Below are 22,862 nucleotides of genomic sequence, written 5' to 3' on the forward strand. Positions count from 1 at the left end.
TGTCACATCATAATCTCGCAGTAGTAGCATCTTGCAGTATCTCACAGGAAAAGCTTATTGGGGAGGTTATTTTGAAAAAAATTTGTTTTTGTGTGTGTGTCAAGAGATATATAAAAATTTTTATTGTTATCTGTTTTATTGTGAACATGACTTACCGTGTGCTGTCATATTTGAAGTCCCTCATTTATTCTTAATGACAGACTAATAAAATTGTCAGACAAATGGACAAATGCTTTAAAACTTTTGTCTGTAAATACTGTCTAATTGTAGCATGTTTGCTGTCATTGTGTTTTTTTATGTGATTATACTTGACTGAAACCTATTTTATTCTATTTATTCTTTCTGCAAATTGTTTTTATTGCTGATTATTTGTGAAATTTCAGAAATTATGAGTTTGAAATGGGCACGAGATATTAATGTGTGGTGCTAATGGACCAAGAAACACTTATTTTCCAATTGAATGCAGAAAAAAGTTGCAAAGTTGAGTGTACCATGCTTCTAAATTAGAAGTGTGAATTGTTCCTTTATCCAGGGTTAAAAACTAGAATTAGAGCAATAGTAACTCAGGGGAAAAGCCCTTCAGAAACAAACAAACAAACAAAAAAGCCATATGCATTTCTTTAATTGATCAAATATGATTCTTAAACATTTATAAGGTCATTAACTCCATGCCTATTTCTTACAAACACCAATGTTAGCACAGATGGTTCTGGTATCATCAGTAGTTGAAAGTTCTTCAACCAGAATGTCCATGTACCGGTTCACTAACTTCCTACATAATGTCTTTAGAAAACCGATCTCATCACAGACCATCCCCAGCTTCTTTTTAATGTAGTCCTGTAGGAAATTAAGTCATTAGTTTTGCATCAATTTATTAAAGCTTATAAAAACGTATTGTTACCAACCAAAGTTGTTTTTTTGGAGATCTGTTTTTTCAGCTTCCTTATCACCCACTTGCAAGCCCAGCACTTTCCAGGGAGTTGTTCTGTTTCTATCTCACCCTAATATAACATATGGCAGTATTTTGGAGTCAATAGTTTATATGACATTTAGAATCTAATTAGCAGTTCAAAATGGACATGACTAGCTGTTTAAAACCATTGCATCTTGCAAACACTCTTAAAGTTTAATTTCAGTATATGACAAAGATCTGACCTCTACAGATTGGGATCGATTCATAAGACAGAGTGATTAATCAGCTGACAGTCATATTATTGTGGTTGTTTGGCCAGTTAAATAGTTGTAAAATTCTACCATCATCACGTAAACAGATCATGTAGTTTTCCGGTTTTCAAATTACAGTTTGATGTGTAAATTAATCATTCAGCTAAATTAGTTAATTTTGTGTACATGTTATTTGTTATCATCAAAGTTTACGCAGTCAAGGAAAGCTTGGAAATCAAACAATTCTTGAAAAATAACAGAATGCAATCTTAAAAATTAAAATAAATGATAAAGCATGTTGAGGGAGACTCACAGAGCTTTCTTCAAATTCATTTCCAATGGACTCTTCTTTGTGCATTTCCAAGTGAAGAGCACAAACTGTAAGAAAAACTGCATGATAAATGTAGCACTTACTATGCCCGAAATGTGGGCATTTAATATAGCGCATGAGTTTAGTTAAACAGCGAGAATATGATATATATATTTTAGGTACATTCAAGCTAATTTTAGCATGACCAGCATTGCACATCAATGAACTTAAGTCGGTCCAAATCAGTTAGAATTAAGACAAATGATGTATAAAGATAACCAACAACTGATCTGTGCTGATTTTACCTGAGGATATAAGCAGGGTGATCAGGACGATTCTCCGCATCTTGTTTAGCAAAAGAGTCTGAACACAAGGAGGCTGAACACTCTCCACTCGTTTGCTGAAGGACTTTTGTGACACTCTCTCTTAAACACCTCTACTTTAAACAAGAAACCACAAACAATGTGAAGTGAGATCAGTAGCAACCTCAACATGTATTTTTTTCTCCATCTTCCTGTATGTGTCATAAATAATATTTGATTTCTATATCTAAATAGTTAACAACTCTAAACTCAGTGTCAACTACTTATTTCAAAACAGTATCATAATGGTATGGTAGCAAATGGCAGAAGCATAAATCACATATCACTTAAACTGGAAACTCAAAGTGCTCTGTGATTAAGATTTTGTTTGAAATATTGTATTTTAAAAGGGTTGCCCTAATGCCACTCCCTTGGGACTCTTTTATTTATGCCACTGCAACTAGAAGCAACCTCAAAGAATAAAGCCTTCTCTACCTGGTTATTTCAAATTAATGATAAATCGTTATTACTCTTCTATTTGCCTTGACTTTCAAGAAGAGAGAGTTACTTTAACTTGTATATTGCAGGGTGTGTGATTGTTTTGAAGATTTTCACACCATACCACACGTTGAGCTGTTCAGAATAGAATCACGAACTGCTTCCTCGTTTCTAATTCTCAAACTGTCATCATTTTATAAGTCCTTAATGAATTGATGTGACATTGTGAAATGCAAATTCAGAAATGCTCCTTTTGAATCAATGGTGAAATGAGCAAACCCTGAGAGTACTCAGAGAAATTCTACACCATATCTTCTCATTTCTCAAAAGAGAGACAGTGTGCACCCCACCCAAAGCTGTGTAACTCTTTGAACTAAACTATACTAATGAAATCCAATAATTGGCATTGCTATACATTAAACAACAATGCTAAACAAAGTTTCATTTCATTCTTATTTTAAAAATACTTGAGACAAATCGTCTAGTTTCTTAGTTGTGTGTTGGTTTCACATGAAATAACCCACACATTAGTCATAACATAGCTCAAAAAGTTGCCCCATGTATCATCACCTTTAGAGTCTTTCATTCTGTAATTGGAAAACAATGTATGTGCTTTATGTCACAGAATGTTGCTAATCGGAGCTTATGAAGATAATAAGCTTTAATCCAACTTACACAAGGAATACAGAGAAACAGTTTTGCAACACATGCAAGAACTACACTGGATGCCTTTGAAGTAGTATTTTAGGTCATTAGGTTTTCTTATTTTTCTACATAGTTTTGAATAAAACTGGATCTGAAGAAGAAACATTCTAGGTTCCGATCACTGATCTACGTATATAAATTCTGCTATTATACTATACTATCATAATACTGCTATAGATCAGTGATTCCAACCCTAGTAACAATGTACTGCTATTGTACTGAATTCACCCAACCAGATATTCATTAAATGATCTTGTTTTGTGTTCCGTAGAAGAAAGTCATAAATGTCTTGAATGACATGATAGTGAGTGAATGATGATTTTCATCTGCAGGCTGTTTTCACACCTCTGCCACAACAGCACTGTTTGACAAACAACCCACACACACACACACACACACACGCCGATACTACCCACACCCCTCCACGCGACTCTTCTTGTGCATTTTTAGTTACTTTAAAGGCTTTAGCCAATCAGTCATCATTTCCTTTGAACTAGTTTCTTAAATGTTTTTTTTCTTCACACTTGGCCTGCAGTGAGAAGAATGAATAAATATAACTTCTGCTGACTCTTGGTCATGTTTTAAAACTGTTGTGTAAAAAAGGATGCAAAAGATGCTCTGATTCTTTTATTATATCTGAATATATCAGTCATTGTGAGAAAGCCATGACAAGGGAGGAAATGGCTTGTGTGGTTGTGTTGCTCTCAAATGTGGTCTCAGATCTTTAGCTCTTTTGCATCTTAAGAAATAGTGAATTCTACTGACCAGAACTTATATTTTCTACATATCTACATTATAAAAACTTCACATTAAGTGAAATTCATCCCCCATATTAGGGTGACCAAACGTGCCATTTTTCCAGGACACATCCTGGCCAGGATTTCTATATTGCCTAAAATATCCAGGTTTGTGCTTTGGTTTCCTGTTTTTTTTATACTTAATGAAGGTAATGATCGTTTGACCAATAACATGCAGACATTGTATGTAATCGACCAATCGTGGTGCGTGAAAAAGTGGGATCTACAGAGAACAGTCAAAGCGATGCAAATACGTGTACATATTAGTGTTGGACGTGAAGCAGCACTGAGCATACCGATCAGTGTATGACATCAAAGTACCGTGAGAGCGATTCAAAAGCACAAGAAGCTAAGGTACTATTTCACATAACAATTGCTCTGCGCAGTGCAAACAAAGACAAAACGTGGATATTTTAGGCAATATAGAAATCCTGGCCAGGACATGTCCTAGAAAAATGGCACGTTTGGTCACCCTAATATAATATAATATATGCCTACTCTTGTTCACACAACTGTTCAAGTTCAGTTAAATCTGATGGTAAGCGTTTGTGGACTGCAGTCTTCAAGTCATTCCACAGATTTTAATGGGGTTTAAATCTGGGCTCTGACTTATGGGCCATGCAAAGACATTCACCTTTTTTTCCTTCAACCATTGTCATGTTGGAAGGTAAACCTTCTTCCCATTGACAACTTTCTGGCAGAGGGCAGCAGATTTTCTTTGAGAATTTGACAACATTTTGCCCCGTCCAATTTTCCTTCTATCTTGACATGTGCTCCAGTCCTTGCTGCACTAAATTCCTGCAGCTGCATCAGAGTCGCTATCGGCCTCTTTGTCCCCTCTCTGACTAGTTTGCTCCTGGCTCTTTCATCCAGTTTGGAGCGACATCCTGATCCAAGGAGGGTCTGTGTTGTACCAAATACCTTCAGCTTCTTAATAATAGACTTCACTGTGCTTAGGCATTAATAAAGCCTTTGACATTTGTTTGTATCCATCTCCTGATTTGTGCCTGTCCACAACTTTATCCCGGAGATGTTTTGACAGTGCCTTGCCACTCAGTTGATTGTTTGCTTCAGTTGCACTACCAAGACCTGAAATGCTCAAGGAAAGCTCTTTTCATGCTGAGCTGATCAAAATGAGCACAGCTGATCACAGTTGAAGTCAAATGACTTTGCGTGCCACTGAGAAGGTCATTAGCTACACCTGATTGAGTTTACAGTTTATTTTGGTGGGGGGGGGTGATCTTTTTTCCATTTCAGCGATTCTGTTTTTTATTTTATTTTTTACTAAATACTAAATAAATAAAGTTTAACAATACCATTATCACTATTATTAATTATTTTATTTTTATAGTTATATTTAATGAATCACACTAAGTGCAGTGTGAGCACCAAACCAAATCTCCAGGTGCTCTCATGAGAACCAGACTAAAAAACTTTTGTGCACCCTGTGTGTGCGTGTGTGTGTGTGTATACCAACACCATCATGTAATCATTAAGATAATTTTTATTTTGTCAGACTAATTTTCTGTGAACAAATGTATGCATCATAATAGTAATATAAAAGCGTAATATTATGTTAACTTTTATGCTTATATTATGTTAACTATTATTTTAGCTAAAGATCACTACTAACCGATCACAACTAAAGTGAAAACAATGTATACGACTCAATAATGGTTATTTTAATTTAATGTTATTAGCAGTTGCTTTGGCTAAATAATTGTTCATTTAATGCATCTGTTCAGCACTTGATTATTTTCTCAGATTATTAAGCCTTCCACACACTGCACGATTTTAGCAGTCCTATAAGATCATTACTGGTCACACTATTTTTAAAGTTTGGTCTCCTAAACATTAGATCACTCACACCCAAAGCAGTTATTGTAAATGAAATGATCACAGATAATAGTTTTGATGTACTCTGCTTGACTGAATCCTGGCTAAATCCAAATGGTTATATTGGTCTAAATGAGTCTACTCCACCAAACTACTGTAATAAACATGAGCCCCGTCAGACTGGTCATGGCGGCGGTGTTGCAACAGTATATAGTGATATTCTCAATGTTACCCAGAAAACAGGATACAGGTTTAACTCATTCAAAATACTTCAGCTTAATGTTACACTGTCAGATATGCAAAATAAATCTATCGTATCTCTTGCTCTGGTGTTTAGACCACCAGGGCCGTATACAGAATTCCTAAAAGAATTTGCAGATTTCCTCTCAGACCAACTGTTAACTGTCAGGGCCGGCCCGTAGCATAGGCAACATAGGCAGTTGCCTAGGGTGCAAAATGTTTTGGGGGCGCTGCAGGAAAGGTTTTTTTTTTTGGCCATCTTGTGACCATCGTGCGCTCCTACACCCATATATTAAGCTAAATAATTTCGGGTGACGTGCTAAAACAATGCTAAAAAATGTTTCATATTTCTAAAATACTTCTTACAAAATATCTATCTATGTTATCCTATTAACAACCAATCAGTAACTTATTAGTTGTGCATTTGTTTCAGTTATAATAACCTACACATAACAATAATTTTAAATATACAGTATAGGATTCACACTACACTGTCTTTTTGTACTAGAGGTGTCAAACTCAGTTTCTGTAGTGCCACAGCCCTGCAGAATTTAGATTCATCCTCTTCTTGTTAGAGTTACAAAACCAGGAAGCATTAAAATTACACTTTTTTTTTGGTCCAGAGTGCTTATATCCATCCATTTTGATAAAATATTATCAATCTATTTTGATAAAATATTATCTATCTATCTATCTATCTATCTATCTATCTATCTATCTATCTATCTATCTATCTATATACAGTGGGTACGGAAAGTATTCAGACCCCCTTAAATTTTTCACTCTTTGTTATTTTGAACATATTTTGGTAATTTGATAAAATCATTTTTTTTTTTTTTTTTTTATGTAATTAATGTACACAATGTTGACAGTATTGAAAGGAAATGTTGTAATTTTTGCAGATTTATTAAAAAAGAAAAACTGAAATATCACATGGTCCTAAGTATTCAGACCCTTTGCTGTGACATTCATATATTTAACTCAGGTCAGGTCATCCTTGAGATGGTTCTATACCTTCATTTGAGTCCAGCTGTGTTTGATTATACTGATTGGACTTGATTAGGAAAGCCACACACCTGTCTATATAAGACCTTACAGCTCACAGTGCATGTCAGAGCAAATGAGAATCATGAGGTCTAAGGAACTGCCTGAAGAGCTCAGAGACAGAATTGTGGCAAGGCACAGATCTGGCCAAGGTTACACAAAAAATTTTCTGCTGCACTTAAGGTTCCTAAGAGCACAGTGGCCTCCATAATCCTTAAATGGAAGACGTTTGGGATGACCAGAACCCTTCCTAGAGCTGGCCATCCGGCCAAACAGAGCTATCGGGGGAGAAAAGCCTTGGTGAGGGTGTTGGGGGAGAGCTGGCCGTTCGGTGTGGCTGAGCTCCAGAGATGCAGTCGGGAGATGGGAGAAAGTTGTAGAAAGTCAACCATCACTGCAGCCCTCCACCAGTCGGGGCTTTATGGCAGAGTTGGACTACGGAAGCCTCTCCTCAGTGCAAGACTCATGAAAAAACACCTGAAGGACTCCAAGATGGTGAGAAATAAGATTCTCTGGTCTGATGAGACCAGGATAGAACTTTTTGGCCTAAATTCTAAGCGGTATGTGTGGAGAAAACCAGGCACTGCTCATCACCTGTCCAATACAGTCCCAACAGTGAAGCATGGTGGTGGCAGCATCATGCTGTGGGGGTGTTTTTCAGCTGCAGGGACAGGATGACTGGTTGCAATCGAGGGAAAGATGAATGCGGCCAAGTACAGGGATATCCTGGATGAAAACCTTCTCCAGAGTGCTCAGGACCTCAGAATGGGCCGAAGGTTCACCTTCCAACAAGACAATGACCCTAAGTACACAGCTAAAATAACGAAGGAGTGGCTTCACAATAACTCTTTGACTGTTCTTGAATGGCCCAGCCAGAGCCCTGACTTAAACCCAATTGAGCATCTCTGGAGAGACCTGAAAATGGCTGTCCACCAACATTTACCATCCAACCTGACAGAACTGGAGAGGATCTGAAAGGAGGAATGGCAGAGGATCCCCAAATCTAGGTGTGAAAAACTTGTTACATCTTTCCCAAAAAGACTCATGGCTGTATTAGATCAAAAGGGTGCTTCAACTAAATACTGAGTAAAGGGTCTGAATACTTAGGACCATGTGATATTTCAGATTTTCTTTTTTAATAAATGTGCAAAAATGTCAACAAATCTGTGTTTTTCTGTCTATATGGGGTGCTGTGTGTACATTAATGAGGAAAAAAAATAACTTTATTGATTTTAGCAAATGGCTGCAATATAACAAAGAGTGAAAAATTTAAGGGGGTCTGAATACTTTCTGTACCCACTGTGTGTGTGTGTGTGTATATATATATATATATATATATATATATATATATATATATATATAGTTTTTTTGTGATCTTTATTTTATTTACCTTTAAATATTGTATTTTATTATGAAAATAAGCATATTTGTTTACTTTTCATCACAAAAACAAAAAAGACATTGTAAAATATATGATGCATTTGGTCTGATGCCCCCTTGTGGAAAAGAAATGACATTAACTTGCATTTTATAGTTACTGCCACTAGAGGGGCCTATAGGATCAGAATCAGAATCAGAATCAGAATAAGCTTTTATCAGAATGATTAGCTATTTATTAGATAAATAGCTAATCACAATGCAATGGATAGCTGGCCAATAAGCGTACACCTCACTTTTCAAAATGATGAGCTTTGCAAAAATTGACGTGTTTTAGGAAGGTGAGGAATAGAGGAGAAACAATCATGTACATTATGTGGAAAATAATGTGTTTTTTTAACCTTAAACCGCATAAACACATTGCATTACACCAAATACACAACATAATGTTATTTTTAGCAACATCATTTGACCCCTTTAATCTACGTTGTCAACATTTTATTATAACGATTTAATCAGATGATAGATCGATGAAGTAGATAGACAGCTGGAGGAATTGATTTTTTTTTTTTTTACAATTACGACTATTTTTCTATTATACACATTATCATAAGTAGCAAAAGATTACAAAAAATAAATAAACTAAAGACAATAAAACAAGCAAATGTTAATGCAAAGCATGCACACATTTAACAATAATTATCAAAATTGACAAATGAAAACTAAAATAAATCAAAACTTTAATTTGAGATCTAAAAAACATACTCTGCTGCAGATTTCAAACTCCTGCTCTTCCGGGACTTGCAAACAGTGAGGACAAAATTATGGTAATTTGTATTCTTCTGGACAGAGAAAAAATTAAGCGAGAAAAAGATACCTTTCAAAACCAAAATTTTCCAAGAGAAAGAGGCACCACCATTTTTGTATTAGAGGAAAATCAAACTGGCAAATAAGGAAAAAAAAAATTAATATATCATCAAATTTACAATTTACAGTTGTGAAATCAAAGGGCATCTCAAGGACCATGTACAGAGCATATAAAAACTATTTAATACAGAGGTCAAGGAAAGCACTTTTTTTTCTCCATTCTAATGAAATCAAAGTTATATATATGTGGTCTTGTTGATTAGGTTAGAGTGGATTTGTTTGTGATTTTGGTTGTATAAAGTATGAAATATTTATTTAATTCAACATAAAATTTATTACATTTTAAGGCTACAACGGCCTAACATAAACTATTCAACATAAAAAAGCTCATTTAAGAAACATCTCAGTTTTTTCATTCATGCAATGGAAGTCATTCAAAATACCTTCTTTTATGTTCCACAAAAAGAAAGTAAGCCATTCAGGTTTGAGTAAATGATGACATAATAAAATTTTTGGTGGGTGAACTATCCCTTTAAAGTGCCCCCCCCCCCTCTTTTTATTTAAATGAAATAATACTCTAAATAAGAAACTAAAACAGCCAGCAGGTGGCGGTAAATGTCCTTATGAGTTATTCATTCATTTGATTTGTTCAAATGGCTGATTCATTCAGGAATTTAGTAAAAGGCTCACTTTATGAATAGGCTTTTGAATCATTGGTGAAATGTTAACTTCTTATTTACTGAACTTTTGTGTAAAAATCATATTTGGGACAAACAGCATTTCTGGGATTGCTCTCACTGCTCATGTGTTATCGCTTATATAAATATGAGACAACAAAAAAAATCATACAAACTCATCTTGAATTTTAGGGCATAACTGCATTTATGTAGTTGTTGCCCTGCATCATATTAAAGTCCCTTTCTATAGTCTTTGATCATATTTGATCATTACACACACACACATAGCCTATATAAATATATTTATTCATTTATGTTCCTTTTCCTCACCATCAACATAAAGTCAGCTACCTCATCAGCTACCTCATCTATCTATCATCTGATTAAATCATTATAATAAAATGCTGACTTGACATCACCATAGATTAAAACTTTGAAATTGGCCAAAAAATTAACTTTTCACAAAAAAAACAACATAAAGTAAACAAGCAAAAAAACAAACAAACAAAAAAAAAAAAAAAAAAAAAAAGTTTTTTTGTTCCTGACACAAAATGAACAGATAAAATTAATTGCTGAATCATATCAACAGCACATGTGAAAGTGTGAATGAGTACTAGTCAGGTGAAATACTATCATACTGATTAGACTGTAAGAGCAGACTGATTGCTATAAAAGGAGGGAAGAAGTGCTTCCAATAACTGTGTTCATTGTTAGCAATGGTTACCTCCAAAGAAACATGTGCACCCATCATCGTTTGCATCAAAATGGTCTGTGTTTTTCCCTTTCACCCCCAAGGTGGCCCTGTCAGGGGTCCGGGCCCTGTGTTTCTCCCTTTCACCACCAGAGGTCACCATCTCCCTTTCTTCTGGACTCCACTCCCCAAAACTCCACTCACCTGTTCTCTCGTTTCCTTATTCATTGATTAATTTTTCCCATCTGTTCACCTGATTGCCTCTTCTTTATAAGCTCCCTGTGTTTTCTGTTCTGGGCTTGTTTGTCTCACATGTGTATTGGTTCATGCCTTTGATGTCTGTCTGCCCTGTGCTCAGTCTTATATCTCATTGTAAACACTGAGGTTACTCTGTTACTCTGCATCCGAAGATGCAAGAGTTCAGGGCGATTATAGCCTAACATGCATGTCTGTGCCGGCATTTGTGTGGAACAGAAGCAGTTTAGCAGAGTCTTTGCCTCTTATGATCCGTGAAAGTACAAACAAGCCATTTGAAGACTCAGCGGCAATGGGGATTTTTTTATACCCAACTCCTGGACAACCAAGGATCCAGACCCTTGCCAATGGGCCGCAATAATTGATTTGATTTGATTTTTTTTTTAATGAACAATTCCTGTAAATCTGACAGCAAACCTTTATATCAAACATTTGAAAAGGATCCAGACCCTTGCCAATGGGCCACAGGCTGTACGCTGAGGACCTCTTCGATGCAGTCCAGGGGCTAGGGCTTGAGGAGAGCACCCTCATCCATCTGTTTCTAGCAGGCCTGGACAAGCCTGTCAACTGGGTGGAGCTGGGGGAGTTAGATACACGGTCCTATTGGGAGATGGTCGACCACATCATCTGTTTAAAGGAGGAGGACCTGCTGGAGGGTGCCCCCCTCCCAGTCTGGGCTGCCGTTCCAGAACCTCCTCAGGTCGTGCCGGCAACTTCCAGGTTCTTGGGGTCATTCTCTGGGCATCCCGGGCTGGGACGCAGCGTGGAGGATCCTCCACTGATGTCGGTGAGGGAGGTGGTGGCCACTCACATTCCTCCCGAGGCGGCCGGGCTTGCTCACGACGTTCTCAAAGTGGTGGTGTCTGCTCAGAGCTGGAGGGTGGTGGAGTTGTGTGGGTGGGGGAGGTGGTGGGTGGAGGTGTCCGCTCGCAGTTTTCCCTGAGGCGGGGCGGTGTCTGCTCAGAGCTCCCCTGAAGCGGTGGTGTCCACTCAGAGCTCCCCCAAGGCGGCAGTGTCCACGCGCAGTTCCCCCGAGGCGGCGGTGTACGCTCACCAGGCTCTCCATTCTGCTCCACATACACCACTGTGGTGGCCGCTGGTTCTGCCCTCAAGGCTGATTTATACTTGATGCGTTTGCAAGTTCGCTTGGGTGCACGCGGCAAAAATGACATCATCGTGGTGTTGGCGGAAGTTTGCTTTGAGTGTGAGCAAACTCATTTCACGTGGCGGTGTGCACAGCATTTTTTGTAACTTTGTAACAGCTCCGCATCCGAAGATGCACGAGTTCAGGGCGATTATAGCCGAACATGCACATCTGTGCCGGTGTTTGTGTGGAACAGAAGCAGTTTAATGTGAAGTTCAAACTACATCAGGTGATTTTTGATGGAAAAAAATGCATAGTTTTTTTCTTCTTTTCTTTTTTTTCTTTGCATAGTTTGTCCAAGGCTTTTTTTTTTTTTTTTTGGAAGTAAGTTTTATTTTTATTGTATAAACATAGAATTAGAATTATTGTACATACTAATTATACACTATTTGTCTTGTGTTTGATGCAAAATAAAGCCAATAGTTTAAGATTGTTTTTAAGTTGGTAGATAAAGAAATTATTAACTTATCAACTCATTCATCACAAGACTTGTACAGGCAAATGACTTGATTGAAATGACCGGTGATTCCTGACGGTTTTAGAGGACAGTTTCTCCTTGTCGCCCCTGTTGTTTCAAAGAATAGTACAACGGCGAACGTGACAAGTATTATAGAATCGTCGTTTTTTTGGGGTGGTGTAGTAGTAGGTGGAGGCTTGCGAAGCGGAGCCAGGCGAAAGATTAAACCCTGCTTCAGTCCCCAGGTCCCCCTCCAGCACACGGACCTGGCCCCCATCCCTCCCCCTACTCCGCCCCTGCTCTGCTTTCTCCCTGATTTGGCGCTTGGGAATGTCTGGAACCCGTTCCTTAGGTGAGGGGTCCTGTCAGGGGTCCGGGCCCTGTGTTTGTCCCTTTCACCACCAGAGGTCGCCATCTCCCTTTCTTCTGGACTCCACTCTCCAAAACTCCACTCATCTGTTCTCTCCTTACCTTATTCATTGATTAATTTGTCCCAGCTCTTTGATGTCTGTCTGCCCTGTGCTCAGTTTTATGTCTCATTGTAAACATTGAGGTTACTCTGTTTTTTTCCCCCTTCGGGGTGGTTTCAGTTGTGTTTTTTGTTTATTTTGGTGAGTTATAAATAAAGACTCCTCATCTGCCTGCACTTGAGTCTTCGACTCTTACTATCCATGGCAGAAATTGCTACAAAGAATGTTGCATCTGAAAGAACCATTTACCAGATCATCAAGAACTTCAAGGAGAGAACTTCAACTGTGGTGAAGAAGTCTTCAGGATGTCCCAGACTGTACAGCAAGCACCAGGACCGTCTATTCCTGAGGAGTCAGCTACAGAATCGTGTCTCCAGCAGTGCAGAGCTTGCTCAGGAATGGCAGCAGGTTGGTGTGAGAGCATCTGCGTGCACAGTGAGGCCAAGACTTTTGGACAGCGGCCTGGGCAGAAAGGGAGGCAGTTATGTCAATTAAAAACATCAAGGACAGACTGAAATTCTGCAGGAAGTACAAGGATTGGACAGCAGAAGACTGGTGCAAAGATATTTTCTCTGATGAAGCTCCCTTCCGACTCTTTGGGACATCTGGAAAATCGATTGTTCGATTGCTCTTTAATGCCCTCATGGAGGCTCAGTGACCTTTGACCCATCTCAGTCTTCAAGGTATTTTCTTTTCCTCCATTCAGGTTTAATCTCCAGTGTCTTGTCAACTTGGATAAATAAATTGTTATTTTATTGTTTATTTTGCTTTTGTATTTTGGTTTGATTGGTAAAAATCTGGGCTGATAACAGAAAGGTTGTAGATTCAAACCAATAAACAGTGATGAACTCAACTCAAGATGTTTAAACTCAAAGGAAATTTTACGGTACTTTCCCTCTTGGTTTACTGACAATTCAGACATGCTATATGCTATTGCTTTCTGAGCATCTGATCAAAAATGGGAGAATTACTAGTATGAATATGATGTCATTCAGTTTTTGACAAGTAACCAATTGTTTTTTTTTGTGAAAAGGGAAAGTGTTTGTACAGTATATATCGTGAAATTATATTACGGAGTAGATTTCAAATTCACTTATAACAATGAAAAAATGTTGACACTGTTTTCCCTGCCTAATTTTTTTTTAATTGTATAGCTACATGTTGTCACATCATAATCTCGCAGTAGTAGCATCTTGCAGTATCTCACAGGCAAAGCTTTTTGAGAAGCTAATTTGCACAAAATTTGAATTGCTGGATGTGTCACCAGCCATCTAAACAAATTGATGATGATCACTGTTATTGTGAACATGACTTACTGTGTGCTGTCATATTTGAAGTCCCTCATTTATTCTTAATGACAGACTAATAAAATTGTCAGACAAATGGACAAATGCTTTAAAACTTTTGTCTGTAAATACTGTCTAATTGTAGCATGTTTCCTGTCATTGTGTTTTTTTTTTATTTTTTTATGTTTTTATGATTGACATTTTATTCTATTTATTCTTTCTGCAAATTTTTTTTATTGCTGATTATTTGTGAAATTTCAGAAATTATGAGTTTGAAATGGGCACAAGATATTAATGTGTGGTGCTGATGGACCAAGAAACAGACCAATAACATACTAATTCAATCATCCTCTAAATGTAAAAGTATCAAGTCACACAACATTAAAGTTTCTTTCATACATTTATTTTCCAATTGAATGCAGTTAAAAATTTCAAAGTTGAGTGTACCATGCTTCTAAATTAGAAGTGTGATACGTTTGTTTATCCAGGGTTAAAAACTAGAATTAGAGCAATAGTAACTCAGGAGAAAAGCCCTTCAGAAACAAACAAACAAACAAAAAGCCTTATGCATTTCTTTAATTGATCAAATATGATTCTTAAACATTTATAAGGTCATGAACTCCATGCCTATTTCTTGCAAACACCAATGTTAGCACAGATGGTTCTGGTATCATCAGTAGTTGAAAGTTCTTCAACCAGAGTGTCCATGTACTGGTTCACTAACTTCCTACATATTGACTTTAGGAAGCCGATCTCATCACAGACCATCCCCAGCTTCGTTTTAATGTCATCCTGTAGGAAATTAAGTCATTAGTCTCGCATTAATTTATTAAAGCTTATAAAAACGTATTGTTACCAACCGGAGTTGCTCCATTGGAGATCTGTTTTTTCAGCTTCCTTATCACCCACTTGCAAGCCCAGCACTTTCCAGGGAGTTGTTCTGTTTCTATCTCACCCTAATATATCAACATATGGCAGTATTTTGGAGTCAATAGTTTATATGACATTTAGAATCTAATTAGCAGTTCAAAATGGACATGACTAGCTGTTTAAAAACCATTGTATCTTCCAAACACTCTTGAAGTTTCATTTTAGTATATGACAAAGATCTGACCTCTATAGATTGGGATCAATGCATAAGACAGAGTGATTAATCAGTTAATAGTCATATTATTGTGGTGGTTTGGCCAATTAAATATATAGTTGTAAAATTCTACCATCATCACGTAAACAGATCAAGTAGTTTTCCGGTTTTCAAATAACAGTTGGATGTGTAAATTAATCATTCGGCTAAATTAGTTAATCTTGTGTACGTTATTTGTTATCATCAAAGGTTACGCAGTCAAGGAAAGCTTGGAAATCAAACAATTTCTGAAAAATAACAGAATTATGTTACGGTCCCTACAAAGGTCTCAGTGTTTAAAGGGACGCATAACATAATAGATGGACACGGCTGGAGTATTCCAAATTAATTCTTTATTTTAACACAAAATACTCAAAAAAGTTACCAAAATTATGAGATGCTTGCTAACCTTGATTCTTGTTTTTTGCACCTCCCCTGTTCACAGCGTATATAGATATATTAAGATTAATCAATGGTCACGTTTCGTTGTTTTCAGATGTGGCATCCCAAACATACGTATTGCAGCATGATATCGACGTTGGTGACAACACGTCCATTAAACAGCATCCGTACTGTATCAACCCTGAAAAACGTCAATGCCTCCGAAACCAAGTTAACTATATGTTGTCACATGGCATTGCGGAACCTAGTATAAGCTCATGGAGTTCGCCCTGCCTTCTTGCTATCAAGTCTGATGGGTCTGACTGTTTTTGCACAGACTTTAGGAAGGTTAACAATGTCACTAAACCTGACTGTCATCTTCTTCCTCGTATGGAGGATTGTGTCGACTGTGTGGGGTCAGCAGCTTTTGTGACAAAGTTAGACCTCCTTAAAGGTTATTGGCAGGTGCCTTTAACTCAGCGTGCCAGAGAAATTAGTGCATTTGTTACCCCTGATGCATTTTTACAGTACACTGTAATGCCTTTTGGGGTTAGCAATGCACCTGCTACTTTTCAGCAGTTAGTTAACTGCGTTTTGTGAGGGGTATACCAGAGTGTGAGGCGTATTTGGATGACATAGTAGTTCACTCTGCAACATGTAATGTGCACGTCAATCAGTTAAAACAAGTTTTCCAGAGGCTGGTTTTGGCAAATTTAACTGTTAATTTGGCTAAATGTGATTTTGCTGAAACGACTAGTTTATTTGGGTAAAATTGTTGGTAGTGGCATGGTGAAGCCGGTAGAAGCAAAAATTGAGGCCATCACATCATTCCCAGTTCCTTCAACTCATGAGTCATGAATTACAGCGGTTCTTGGGAATGGCGCAGTATTACCGAAGTTTTTGTAAAAACTTTTCTGCAGTGGCTGTCCCACTCACTGACCTGTTGAGTCCGAAAACTACAATTAAGCGGTCACCAGAATGCCAGCATGCTTTTGAGTCTCTTAAAGCCCTCCTGATGCACGCACCTGTTCTTTCTGTCCCAGTGTATGATCGTGCTTTTAAACTAGCTATTGATTTTCAAAAACATCAAAATTCTTACTAGCTATTGAATTTCAAAAACATCAAAAGTCTTACTCAACAATTGAAAAAGAGGCTCTCGCTCTAATTTTGGCCCTTAATAATTTTGAGGTTTATATTGGCTCCTTCTCACGTCCAGTTACTGTTTATACAGACCACAATCCTCTCATTTTTATTCATCAAATACGTAATTCCAATCAGCACCTAATGAGAGGGGCTTTGTTTGTCCAAGCTTTTAATCTGGAAATAAAACATGTAGCTGGCAAAAACAATGTCCTGGCAGATGCATTGTTACATGGTGATTGGGGGCTTTCTTTTTTGTTGGCTCACCATTCACCATCTGGGGGTGGTGGTGTTACACACGTCTCGCATACGCCCCGGCCCAGAGTCCTCAAATAAATATTAGTGCTCATTTTTTTCTTTTTGTCTTCTCTAGCTTCTGATTGGTTGAGCTGGGGAAACGAGGCTATAAAATGGAAGGAGGCGGACCCTCTCACTCTCTCTCTGCCAGCCACAGTCTTCTCCACGGCCACATTACCTCCTGCTCTTCTAAGCTTGTAATGTTAGTTTGAAGTGGGGAGCCCCAGCCTGTTTCTGTTAGTTTAGTTATTTCTTTTTTTTTTTTTTGCTGCTGGGCTCCCCATCTCATAATTTTGGTTACTTTTGTGAGTATTTTGTGTTATAATAAAGAATTAATTTGGAATACTCCAGCTGTGTCCATCTATTATGTTATGCGTCCCTTTAAACTCCTAGACCTTTGTAGGGACCTTAAAAGCAATCTTAAAAATGAAAATAAATTGGTCATGATAAACGATGTTGAGGGAGACTCACAGAGCTTTCTTCAAATTCATTTCCAATGGACTCTTCTTTGTGCATTTCCAAGTGAAGAGCACAAACTGTAAGAAAAACTGCATGATAAATGTAGCACGTACTATGCCCGAATGTGGGCATTTAATATAGCGCATGAGTTTAGTTAAACAGCGAGAATATGATATATATATTTTAGGTACATTCAAGCTGATTTTAGCATGACCAGCATTGCACATCAATGAACTTAAGTCGGTCCAAATCAGTCTATGCTCACAAAATTAAGACAAATGATGGATAAAGATAACCAACAACTGATCTGTGCTGATTTTACCTGAGGATATCAGCAGGGTGATCAGGACGATTCTCCGCAGCATCTTGTTTAGCAAAAGAGTCTGAATACAAGGAGGCTGAACACTCTCCACTCGTTTGCTGAAGGACTTTGGTGACACTCTCTCTTAAACACCTCTACTTTAAACTAGAAACCACAAACAATGTGAAGTGAGATCAGTAACACCCTCAACACGTTATTTTGCATCTTCCTGTATGTGTCATAAATGTTAATACTTTGATTACACATACTATATCTAAATAGTTATCAACACTAAATTCAGTGTCAACTACTTATTTCAAAACAGTATCATAATGGTATGGTAGCAAATGGCAGAAGCATAAATCACATATCACTTAAACCGGAAACTCAAAGTGCTCTGTGATAAAGATTTTGTTTGAAATATTGAATTTTAAAAGGGTTGCCCTAATGCCACTCCCTTCTTTTATTTATGCCACTGCAACTAGAAGCAACCTCAAAGAATAAAGCCTTCTCTACCTGGTTATTTGAGATGAATGATAAAACTTTATTACGCACTATATTTGCCTTGATTTTTGAGAAGAGATTGTTTCTTTAACTTGCATATTGCAGGGTGTGTGATGATTTTCACACCATACCACACGTTGAGCTGTTCAGAATAGAATCACAAACTGCTTCCTCATTTCTAATTCTCAAACTGTCATCATTTTAAAAGTCCTTAATGAATTGATGTGACATTGTGAAATGCAAATTCAGAAATGCTCCTTTTGAATCAATGGTGAAATGAGCAAACCCTGAGAGTACTCAGAGAAATTCTACACCATATCTTCTCATTTCTCAAAAGAGAGACAGTTTGCACCCCACCCAAAGCTGTGTAACTCTTTGAACAACTATATTAATGAAATCCAATAATTGGCATTAACTATACTAACTATACAACAATGCTAAACACATTTTCATTTCATTTTTATTTATAAAATACTTAATACAAAATGTCTAGTTTGTTAGTTGTGTGTTGGTTTCACATAAATTACCCACACATTAGTCATAACATAGCTCAAAAAGTTGCCTCATGTATCATCACCTTTAGAGTCTTTTTTTCTGTAACCGAAAAACACTATACGTTCTTCACTTATTTCACAGAATGTTGCTAATAAGAGCTCATGAAGACAAAATTAAGAAAACTCCAACTTACACAAGGAATACAGAGAAATGAGTTTGCAACAGATCCAAAACACAACGTTAGACGGGACACTGGACTCAAGAAACATGAGAATATAAATACTAAACCAAATGAAGACTATTAGGCTAATTAATAGACAAAAGGTGAACTGAATACAATAATCACATGCACGCACTGGGAAACTAGGTCAAGCAAGGCACTGAAGACAAAAATCGAACAATCCATAGAACATACATGTGACTTTTTTGTTTTTGACTGACTAAAAAGAACTGACTCATTAGAATAATTTGTAATTGAACTACACTGGTTGTGCCATCAAATAAGTATTTTGCAGGAAACCGGAGTATTTTTGTACAGAAATGCACATGCATTAGGATTTGTTATTTTTATAGTTATTTATTTTAAATAAAACCAGATCTGAAGAAGAAACATTCTAGGTTCCATTCCAACCACTGATCTATATTAATTCTGCTATTATACTATACTATTATAATACTACTATAGATCAGTGATTCCAATCCTAGTCACAATGTAAAAAATGTAAAAAAAATGTTCTCACACTTCTGCCACAACAACAGACATCTAAACAGCACTGTTTGACAAACAACCCACACACATGATATTATCCAAAACCCTCCACACGACTCTTCTTGTACTTTTTTAGTTACTTTAAAGGTTTTAGCCAATCAGTCATCATTTCCTCTAAACTAGTTTCTCAATAAAAGTTTTTTTTCCCCCCTCACACTTGGCCTGCAATGAGAAGAATGAATAAATATAACTTCTGCTGACTCATGGCCATGTTTTAAAACTGTTGTGTTTAAAAGGATGCAATGATGCTCTGATGCTAGGTATCTGAACATATCAGTCACTGTGAGAAAGCCATGAGAAGAGAGGAAATGGCTTGTGTGGTTGTGTTGCAAGACTTCATTTTGTCTCAGATCGTCAGCCTTTTTGCACCTTAAGCAATAGTGAATTCTACTGACCAGAACTTATATTAACTATATATCTACTTTATAAAAACCTCACATTAAGTGAAATTCATCCCCCATTTACTGTATACTCTGTTACAGATCAATGAGAGGGTGTCCAGAAACCATACACGGCGAAAAACACAGAAAAATTACACATACAAATTATTATTATTGTTCGAGTTCAGTTCAATTTGATGGTGAGTGTCTGTGGACTGCAGTCTTTAGGTATATGCGCAGAGCATATGCTTACTTGGAGGCAACCTTCCAAAATTGTTTAACAATACAAAATAAATACAGTTTAACAATACCATTATTACTACTATTAATTATTTTATTTATAGAGTTATATTTAATGAGACACACTACTGTATGTGCAAACCAAATCTCCAGGTGCTCTCATGAGAACCAGACTGAAAAACTTATGCACACCCTTTGTGTGTGTGTGTGTGTGTGTGTGTGTTTTTTTTTTTTGTCGACATCATGATGTAATTTTTTTTGTGAAAATATAAGTGTGTGTATCAATATTGTTATAAAAGTGCAATATTATGTTAACTTAAAGGGATACTCCACCCCAAAATGAAAATTTTGTCATTAATCACTTACCCCCATGTCATTCCAAATCAGTAAAATCTTCAATCTTCTTCGGAACACAATATAACATAATATTTTGGATGAAAACCGGGAGGCCTGTGACTGTCCCATAGACTGCCAAGTAAATAACAGTGTCAAGGTCCAGAAAAGTATGAAAGTCATCATCAGAATACTCCATCTGCCATCAGACGTGCAATCTGGGTTATATGAAGCGACGGGAACACTTTTTTCTAAGTGAAGAAAACAAAAATAACAACTTTATTCAACAATTCCTTTGTTAACAGTCTCCTCTGTGTCTCTCCATATCACCGTATGCTGTGTATGCACTTCTGTATCAGCTGTGCCACAAGGATGCGCTGTTTTCTTTCAAATCAAATCTAAATACACCACGTCCCTGTGGCGCGGATGATACAGAAGCATACGGTGATATGGAGAGACACAGAGGAGACTGTTGACAAAGGAATTGTTGAATAAAGTCATATTTTTTGTTTTCTTCGCTTACAAAAAGTGCTCCCGTCGCTTCATATAACCCAGATTAAACGTCTGATGGCAGATGGAGTATTCTGACGACGACTTTCATACCTTTTATGGACCTTGACACTGTTATTTACTTGGCAGTCTATGGGACAGTCCCAGACCTCCTGGTTTTCATCCAAAATGTCTTAAATTGTGTTCCCTAAGACAAACGAAGCTTTTACGGGTTTGGAATGACATGGGGGTAAGTGATTCATGACAAAATTTTCATTTTGGGGTGGAGTATCCCTTTAAGCTAAAGATCACAACTAACCAATCACAACTAAAGTAAAATGAAAACAATGTATATGACTCTGTGCATCAATACTGGCTATATTAATGGCATAATGGCTAAATAATTATTAATTTAATGCATCTGTTCAGCACTTGACTATTTTCTCAGGGAAATATTAGGGGAGGATGTTTTAGGAGAGTTTTTGTGCTAAAACTAAATGACTGATGATGAGTGTGTGAACGTGGGAACTGTTGGGTGTATACCCACAACTATGTTAGATGGCCTCATTAGATGATGCCTTGTAGGTAATCAGTCATACTTAAGTTTGCTTAGTTTTTCTCCTGAAGCTGCGTAGTTGTCAGGTGGCATTGTGGTTGCATGGTTTTATCTGGTACTTACTCAGCCTGGTATCTGGGAAAAAAAACCCTCTCAACATTTATCCTTTTCTAGTTCAATACCCAAAGAGCAATTTATAGGGTTGTTTAATTATCAGGATTGTACTGGTCAAGGTTCAAGGTTGGGCTGGTTAGAATGGTTTAGTTGGCCCCTGCTGGTTGTAGGTGCGAACTACATGCTTTGGCTGGAAAGAGCATCTTCCTCCATTGATATCTATTGAAAATTAGGCATGTACACCAATGTTCAAAAGTTTGGGGTTAGTAAGATTTCCAGTGTGTTTGCAAGAAGTCTCTTCTGTTCTCTGAGACTGCATTTGTTTGATTAATAATACACTATAAACAATATTGTTAAAAACAGTTTAAAATAACGGTATTTTATGTGAATATATTTTAAAATGTAATTTATTCCTGTGATGCAAAGCTGAATTTTCAGCATCATTACTCCAGTTTTTAGTGTATCATTATGCGTTAGGAATATTTGTTAATTTGATGGTTTGCTTTTTAAGCAAGCTTTTTTTTTTATTATTTTAATTTATTTAAACAGTTAATATTTTTGAGGAAACCATGATATATTTTCATTCAGGATTCTTTGATGAATAGAAAAATTTAACACAGCATTTATTTGAAATAGAAATCTTTTGTAATATTATAAATGTCTTTATTGACACTTATGAATCAATTTAATGCACCCTTGCTGAATAATAGCACATTTTTTTTTCTTGCAAGCAACATTTAAATCTAAAATATTGCATTAGTATGTTATAGTAAATGTGATTTTATAGCGGCTTATAAAAGTGCAAAATTATATTTTTCTCTTAGAAAAGGCATACAAGAAGTGGCATCACCAAATCAGGCATGCACTTTAAGTGGTGTGATAGTATATGCCTGTGATAGGAACTCTGTCCTAGATAAAGCAGATATCTCATGGTTAGCCACAAGAACCCTTCATTTATTTGCAACTATGTCCAAATCAAGCGCACATCTGTCATAATCACAGTGGACTGAATAAAATTTATTCTGAAAGCAACATAGTTGACTCATGATGTAAACATACTTTGAAGTTTAATTTGATTAATTTCATTGCAATGCTCTTATCTAAAAGAATCTGCAGTTATCGTTGGAAACATGAGCTTGTTAGAAAGAAAATGAGGTTTTA

General features: G+C 36.9%; 1 protein-coding gene across 1 annotated transcript; it reads right to left on the reverse strand.

Annotated features, from left to right (window-relative positions):
* Window positions 1-606: 606 nt before the first annotated feature.
* LOC109087380 (pulmonary surfactant-associated protein B-like) lies at window positions 607-1,918 on the reverse strand. The gene is made up of 4 exons (XM_019101592.2): window positions 1,780-1,918; window positions 1,478-1,542; window positions 906-1,001; window positions 607-837 (listed from the first exon to the last, which is right to left on the reverse strand). Exons 1-4 carry the CDS (start codon window positions 1,817-1,819, stop codon window positions 673-675), a joined length of 366 nt encoding a protein of 121 aa, XP_018957137.1. The 5' UTR covers window positions 1,820-1,918; the 3' UTR covers window positions 607-672.
* Window positions 1,919-22,862: the final 20,944 nt, after the last annotated feature.

This window comes from Cyprinus carpio, chromosome A17 (assembly GCF_018340385.1).
Source record: "Cyprinus carpio isolate SPL01 chromosome A17, ASM1834038v1, whole genome shotgun sequence".
NCBI classification, from domain to species: domain Eukaryota; kingdom Metazoa; phylum Chordata; class Actinopteri; order Cypriniformes; family Cyprinidae; genus Cyprinus; species Cyprinus carpio.

What these genes read in the sequence shown, in the direction of transcription:
- LOC109087380 (XM_019101592.2), bottom strand. Translation starts at nt 1,819, where the DNA reads ATGCGGAGAATCGTCCTGATCACCCTGCTTATATCCTCAG. An exon ending in ATGAATTTGAAGAAAGCTCT is followed by an intron (nt 1,002 to 1,477) that starts GTGAGTCTCCCT and finishes ATGTTATATTAG; the next exon opens with GGTGAGATAGAAACAGAACA. An exon ending in TCTCCAAAAAAACAACTTTG is followed by an intron (nt 838 to 905) that starts GTTGGTAACAAT and finishes AATTTCCTACAG; the next exon opens with GACTACATTAAAAAGAAGCT.